The sequence below is a fragment of the Neopelma chrysocephalum genome, unplaced genomic scaffold (assembly GCF_003984885.1).
Source record: "Neopelma chrysocephalum unplaced genomic scaffold, ASM398488v2 Primary Assembly neopelma1_97123, whole genome shotgun sequence".
Lineage (NCBI taxonomy): Eukaryota > Metazoa > Chordata > Aves > Passeriformes > Pipridae > Neopelma > Neopelma chrysocephalum.
Genome location: NW_020925765.1, coordinates 15760 through 22921, shown reverse-complemented (window position 1 = coordinate 22921; position 7162 = coordinate 15760). Strand labels below are relative to the sequence as shown.

General features: G+C 54.2%; 1 protein-coding gene across 1 annotated transcript in view; it reads right to left on the bottom strand.

Annotated features, from left to right (window-relative positions):
* The window catches only part of PTPRU (protein tyrosine phosphatase, receptor type U), a gene marked incomplete at its 3' end in the record, with an annotated part of 43356 nt that overhangs the window by 20603 nt on the left and 15591 nt on the right, over window positions 1–7162 (bottom strand). Inside the window, exon 2 of the mRNA XM_027671710.1 lies at window positions 6444–6572. Within this exon, the coding sequence (XP_027527511.1) occupies window positions 6444–6572 (129 nt within the window). The remainder of the gene's footprint in view (window positions 1–6443; window positions 6573–7162) is intronic.

The window sequence follows — 7162 nt, the reverse complement described above, 5'->3', positions numbered from 1 at the left end:
TTTGGGATTGCAGGGGGCACTCATTCATCCCCCACAGTGTTTGGGATTGCAGAGAGTACCCATCCATTCCCTGCAGCATTTGGGATCACAGGGGCCACTCATCCATCCCCCCCAGCATTTGGGATTGTAGGAGGCACTCATCCATCCCCTCCCCATCATCTAGGATCACAGAAGGCACCCATCCACCCCACACAGTATTTAGGATTGCAGAGGACACCCATCCATCTCCCCCAGCATTTGGGATCGTAGGAGGCACTTGTCCATCCTTCCCAGCATTTAGGATCATCCATTCATCCCCCAGAGTATTTGGGATTGCAGGGGACACCCATCCATCCCCCACAGCATTTGAGACCTGCATCTGAGGGGACCCCAAAACACCCAGGGGGTCACAGCCTCAGCTGGGGTGACACAGTGCCAGGTACCACCCACATCTCCCAGTGCCTCCTTCAGGGATGGGAGCTGGGCCAAGGCAAAGAAACCACCAAAAAGGCAAATTTTCCCCACGTCCCTGACCCACGTGGCCACCTGGCCCCTTGGGGTGGCCACTCAGGGTGAACTAAAATGATGACAATTCCCATCCTCGGAGCCCAGCACAGCTCATTTCACCGACAGAGGGGAAGGCACCGTGGCCAGACTTCCCTTTTTTCTCCTCTCCTTTCCCCCCAGCAAAATTACTTCTGCTCTAACGAGATCAGCTCCATTTGGTCCAGGCCATGGCATGTGGGGGGTGACTGCTGACCCCCCCCGTGCCAGGGGACATGTCCCAAAGGCCACCTCATTAAGGAACAGGCCCTCGTTAACAAACACAGGCCCTTCCTCCCGCCCTCCCTTCACAAACAAAGAGCCACAGGACCAAAATAAAGAGGCCAGGACTAAAATTAAATCACCGAGGGGTTATTTTAAAAGACACAGAATGCCCATTAAGGCCATCTGGGAGCAGGGATCCACCTGAGCCTCCCTCATCACACAGGGCTTCCCACACGCACAATTTTCCCCCATTAATTTTCTTCCCGGTGTTGCGGCATCGCAAAAAGCAGGTTCCAACCGCTCGCTTTTGTGCTAATTATATCCTCCTCTGCTGTAAATATCTGGACTTTGATTCAAGCCCAGGGTGTGGGTTGGGTTTGTTTTTTTAAACACAGGAGAAGCAGAGGTACTTGAAACAGTCAGAGGGCAGAGTTAAATGGGATATTGGGAAGGAGGGTGGGCAGGCCCTGGCACAGGTTGCCCAGGGAAACTGTGGCTGCCCCTGGATCCCTGGAAGTGTCCAAGGCCAGGATGGACAGGGCTTGGAGCAACCTGGGCTAGTGGAAGGTGTCCCTGCCTATAGAGAGGGTGGAACAAGATGGGCTTTAAGGTCCTTTCCCACCCAAACTATTCCATGATTCTATGATTATACTTGTCCCTGCATCCCACACGGGAGCATCTCCTGGCACTGGGAATATCCTGGAGCAGGGAGCTCCAAGCGGAGGTGGCTGGGGGTTACAAACACCCTCAGCAGCCCCTCTCTTTTTTTAAAAGAGGATGTTTGTGGTTGTCAGTGAGATTTTTTTAATGCATCCCAATAAAACGGCAGCACAGCCCCACCTGGGTGCTCCCCCAGCAGCACCAGTGCACAGGGAGCTCTAAAGGCAGCAGGACAGACAAGGTGACAAAAGGGTGACAAGGGGGTGACAGCCTGCACAGTCCCACAGCAGGTCACCAGCCTGCTCCTCCCTGGGCTCTTGATCCATCTGGGATGCTGCCAGGCAGCTCCAGGGGATGCTCCCAGGTACCCAAGGACAAGGGGGGGCTGCACAGCCCCTCACAGAGAGATGCAGCAAGGACTTGGGGGTTCCCCAAACACCTTCCACTTGTTCCCTGTTAACCCACCACCACTTCCAGGGATCCCCTCCAAGCCCCCACCCCACTGGGTGCTCAGCACACACCAGGGGCCAGCAGCTTTCCCAACCAGGGCAAAAGCAGGGCTGCAGCAAAACCTGTGCAAACTGCCAAATTCCAGCTTTTAAAGCTTAGCTTAAGTCCTGCCAGCAAAGCTGGAAGCAGGGATGGAGAGGAGGGGTGTCCAAAGGCGAGGAGGGGGGGACAGGCAGGACCACTCCCAGCAGCCAGAGCGTTGATGCACTATCCCAGCCAAGGGTTATTTTGGAGCTGTATCCAGATGTTGGCATCACACAGCCAAAATCTGCTCCAAAAATCAGGATGAGAAAAACCATTTCCAAACCTCCCGTGAAATGTGAGCTGCAGAAGCAGCCCCGAGGCACCTCCTGGTTGAGACTTCAGTCCAAAACAGGATTTGGGTGCACATCAATATCGTGCATCACTCCTTTAATCCTTCCTCTGATCCTCAGTTTAAGGTTGGTTTGACACAAGAAAGGTCCAGGTGAGCTGTCACCCCCCCTTTTGTCACCACAAATAACACATCAGCCCCTCTGTGCCCCCCCCAGCTCAGCTGCAGCAACACATTATGTTTTCATTTTCAGGTTTGCTTTTAGAAAAGAGCCCAAGTGCTCTGTGGCAAAAGAGAAAAGACTCAAAAAGCACTAAATAATAATTCAATCAAATAAATGAAGAAAGAAACAAGGTTCCAGCACCATTCCCTAAGGAAAACCCACCAACTTGCTTTGCAGAAGTCAATGATGAGGGTTGAGCTGCAAAACCAGCACAGAGAGCCTTGGACCCTCCCAGGGAATCCTCCTGGGGGGTCTCCAGGTGAATTTTCCCACTTGTGGGATCAAAAACTTCCTTGGAATTCAAAGTAGGTCTTCGAGGATAAATCAAACCCTCCAATAACCTCAGCTAAGAGTTGGAGAGCAAAGGATTTTCCCCCACAGAATTTTCCCCCAGCTCCAGGTGAAGTCCTGCTCACCTACACCTCTCCCCATCACGCTGCCCATCCCAAGGGTCCTGCCTGCCACTGATCCTTCCAGGAAAAACCCAAACAGCCCTGCAAGAAGAGGAGAGAAGAACCCACTCCCCCTGCTTCCCTGTCTCAATGAGTTTTTCCTCCTACAAAACCACTGAGAGATAAAAATAAATAAAAAAAAAATAATTCCAAGAGCTCTTAGAAGGCAGTGGAAAGCAGGCAGGATGACAGGGAGAGGGCGGCTCTGGCAGACAAGAGGTGCCAAGGGACCAGGTCTGAGCACTGCAGCATCTGTCTCCAGGAAATCCCGTTGGAAAATGAAGCTGTCAGTGCCTCCACGTGGGTCAGATCCTTCTCCATCTTAGGGCAGGCACAGGAATCAGGGATTCAATCCCTACTTCTGCCCTGAGCATCTCCCAGGGAAGCTCCAGCACCAAGAGCTGATCTCCCACCGCCTTGGACAACCCGCAGCAATTCCCTCAGGAGCCAAAAAAGATCAGGCTTCATTTTGCAAGGTTTTCATGGATGTGGAGCAGGAGCTGGTTGGGAAGCAGAGCTGGAGCTGCCAGCTGAAGGAGTGACAGGGAGGGGATGGAGGGACATCAAAGCTCACCAGGGTGGGGACAAGAGCTCGGTCACCCCCCAGCTCAGTGACGGGGCTGTGCAGGGAGTGAAAAGCCAAGCAGGGCACAGAAACTCCAAGTCACAGAGGGTTTCCTAATGCCACTGAGTTTGGAAGGAAAAATCTAGGAAAAAGCACCATTTGAGGGAAAAAACCCACCCATCAATACGTTATTTTAGCCCTTCCAGTGCCTGAAGGGGCTCCAAGAGAGCTGGAGAGGGACTTGGGACAAGAGATGGAGGGACAGGACACAGGGAATGGCTTCCCACTGACAGAGGGCAGGGATAGATGGGATATTGGCAAGGAATTCTTCCTGTGAGGGTGGGGAGACCCTGGCCCAGGTTGCCCAGAGAAGCTGTGGCTGCCCCTGGATCCCTGGAAGTGTCCAAGGCCAGGTTGGAGCAACCCGGGCTAGTGTAAAGTGTTCCTGCCCATGGCAGGGGGTGGAATGAGATGATCTTTAAGGTCCCTTCCAACTCCAACCATTCTGGGATTGCAGCCTCACACCTGCCCTCCCTGGCTCCCCACTGCTCCTTACAAAAAAAAAAAAAACAACAACAATAAAGGGATGAAACAAAAAATAAAAATCACTATTGCAACGTGGGAGAGACCCATCCATCATTTTTAGGTGAAAGAGAGACAAGTCGAGAGAGGGGAGGAAAAAAAAAAACCAAACCAAACAAGAAAGCAAAAGGCAAGCAGGCTGGAAAGGTAGAGGCAGGTGGCCAGCAGCCAGCACCCGCTCCAATAAATCCTCTGCTTCTTGAAACTGGCTGATCTCCAATAAAAACTCATTTTAATCTAAGACCACGAGACTCCTTTGGAAAGTGTTCCCTGGAGAGGCCCCAGTGCTGTGAAATCCCCCTCAGCCCCTGCAGGACCGAGAGGGGCCATCAGGCTGCAGGAGCCTCGTGCACAAAACGGGGTGAAACCACCCAAAACCAGGGGCCCTGCACCCACTGGGTGCCCCAGGACCTGGAGAAAACAGTATCTGCCTGGTATTAGGGGATGAGCATCCCTTTGGGTGTCACTGTCCCTCACCAGGAGGTTTGGGTGCTCTTCCCAGGGCACCATCCAACCTGGTTCAGTCACATCCGCTTCCCCGTCGAGCCTGGAGTTCATTTCCTAAATTCTCTCTGCATTCCTTTGATCCCCCATCTCTTGCTGACCCTCAGTTATTTCCTCAAGCAGGGAGAGCACCCCCCTTCCACTCTCAGCCCCCTGCAAGCCCCCAGGCTTTAAACAGTTCACTGCAGATTGAAATGACAGCTGAAAATCGAGCAGAAAACTCAACTAATGACACGTTTCAGACTCTCCATCACAAGCCACCTCAAGCCCCAGCTCTGCTTCCCCCCTCTCTGCCCAGGGAAACCCCCCCTGGACACACACACCAATTAGGACAGAGCAGTTTAAAGCAATTATTTGAAAAATCATCAAAGCAGTCTCACAGGCAGGCTGAGGGTCATTTGCCCTCACCCAGCACCCAGGACATGCCAGTGAGGACAGGATGGAAGGAAAAGGTGGTGGGAAAAGGTAAAGGAAGAGGAGAGTTAGTGGAGGGAAAAAGCCAAATTAAGCCCTGGCATGAACAAGGCACAGGATAAACAGCTGGAGGCAGATTGGTGGAGCAGAAAAGAGTTTTCTGTGAAGCAGGTAATATTTTAATAAATAAAAAAAGGTTGTTTTTAGTGTCGAGCCCTAAACCAGCTCTCCTCTTTCTGCCCATCCTCAGCACAGGACCAGCCCTCCAGGCTGGGCAGGAGATGGAGCCTCAGGACCAGGCAGGAGCCAGCAGCCCCAAAAACAAGGAGCATCCCAAGCCCAGTGCATCTCACAGAGCAAATGGGTTCAGGGACAACTCAAGGGGGTCACGGTGGGACAGATTTGGGAGCAGGGAGCAAGTAAAGCCCCCAAATGCCACCCAGGTACAGTAACCACAGCATCCTCATGGGAGAGGGGAGCTCCCCACAGCTGCCTGACTGGCTCTGCTCCCCCAGCCTGGCCATCAGAAAGGAGATGGACCCAGAAAATAACAAAAAACAGCTTAAAAGCAATGAGATTTATAAAAAAGTCCATTTGCATTTTCTTCCTTTACAGTTCCCAAGACTTCGGAGATGCCTCCAACTCCAAGCCCTTCCCTACACTTGAAAGAGCCAGAAACATGTTGTATCCCCCTTTTCCACATCTCCCAGAGGCAGGAATTTCTCATGAGCCTGCAGGAGACAACAGTGAGGGAAGAGCAGGCGTTGGCTGCAGATCCTGGGCACGGAGAGCAGCTCCAAGGGTGCCCCTTTAGGAGGGGATCTGGGTGCATCCTGGCTGCCAGCAGCTGCAGAGGAGGAATGTGGCATCACTGGAGATGCTGCCAAGATCCATGGGAAGCACAGAAAGCCACCTGAGCTGCTGCAGGCAGGGAGACAGCGGACATCCCAGGCAGAGGGGACATCCCCCACACAGCCCTCAGCCAGCCCAGGGACCAGGGCTGCCAACCCAGCCATGGCAGAGGTCACATGGAGAGGGGAAAAAAGCTGGGAATCTTGGCTTTCCACCCCAAAAACACATCTAGACTGATGAGAGGCTCCCCCAGGCACTGCCAGATGGGGGGTGGCACGGGGTTACACGGCATGGCAGGGACATGGAGGCACCTGGAGCCACACAATGTCCCTGTCCCTGCTGGGCTGTTAGATCCCTCCTCCCCCAGCAGCAACGGGGTCCCACCTTCCCTGTCCCCAAGTGTCACCCTCCCCCAGGGCCACACACATCCTGCCTTGCTGTGCTGAGGACTGACACAGCTCATCACACCACGCCCACCCTGCCCACACAAGCCAAGCCCAAATTTAAATTCCAAGCAGGAATTAAACCAAGAGAAGCCACACAGTGCAGCCCTGGTGTGCAGGACAGAGAGGTGGGTGGGGGACAGAGGTCCCCAGAGGCACAGGGGGCACCAGGACTCACCGTGAGGCAGGTCAGGCGTCAGGTGAGGCATCAAATAGCTCCGGATCAGCTCCCACTCGAAGTCATCGTCCTCGCCCTGGCTGTACTCGCACTGGTTCGGGTCACTGTCCTCCTCAAAGGTGCAGCCAGCTGTAGGGAGAGTCCTGTCAGTGCCTGCTGAGACCCCACAGAGCGACTGCTCCCTCCCCAGAAGCCCCACCAGGGTGGTGTCCTGCCCCCCAGAAGGCGGGGGGGGTCAGACATCCCCCCGTGTGCTCTCGTGAGCAGGGGATGGTGCTGAGTGCTGCCACTGCCCCGCTGCTCCCAGGCACTGCCCCACCAGTGGAATGAGCTGGCAGGTCTCAGCACCCAGGGAGGCCTCAGCCACGGCAGCAGGATGCAGCTCCCAGCTTTGCTTCCCAGGGGGTGGTCACTGAACCAGGGGTTTCTCCCCCCCCAAAAAAGGCACTTGGCTGTGGTGTCCACACAAAATTCCTGCTTTGGCCCCAGCCCTCTGCCTGTGCACTGACCTTGGGCTCTTGGGGTCTGTCCATGGCCTGACACGAGGGTGGCAGGTCTGAGCAGGGACCTCCAACACCCCACAAATGCCCCACTGAGCCCCCCCAGCTGTGGGACAGCGCTGCTGAGTCCTTTTATAAGTTATATTTTATTAGGTATTTATCTGCTGGGGGTTGGGGTTGTTTTTTACCCTTCGCAAAGGCAAAAGCCAGGCACCACCT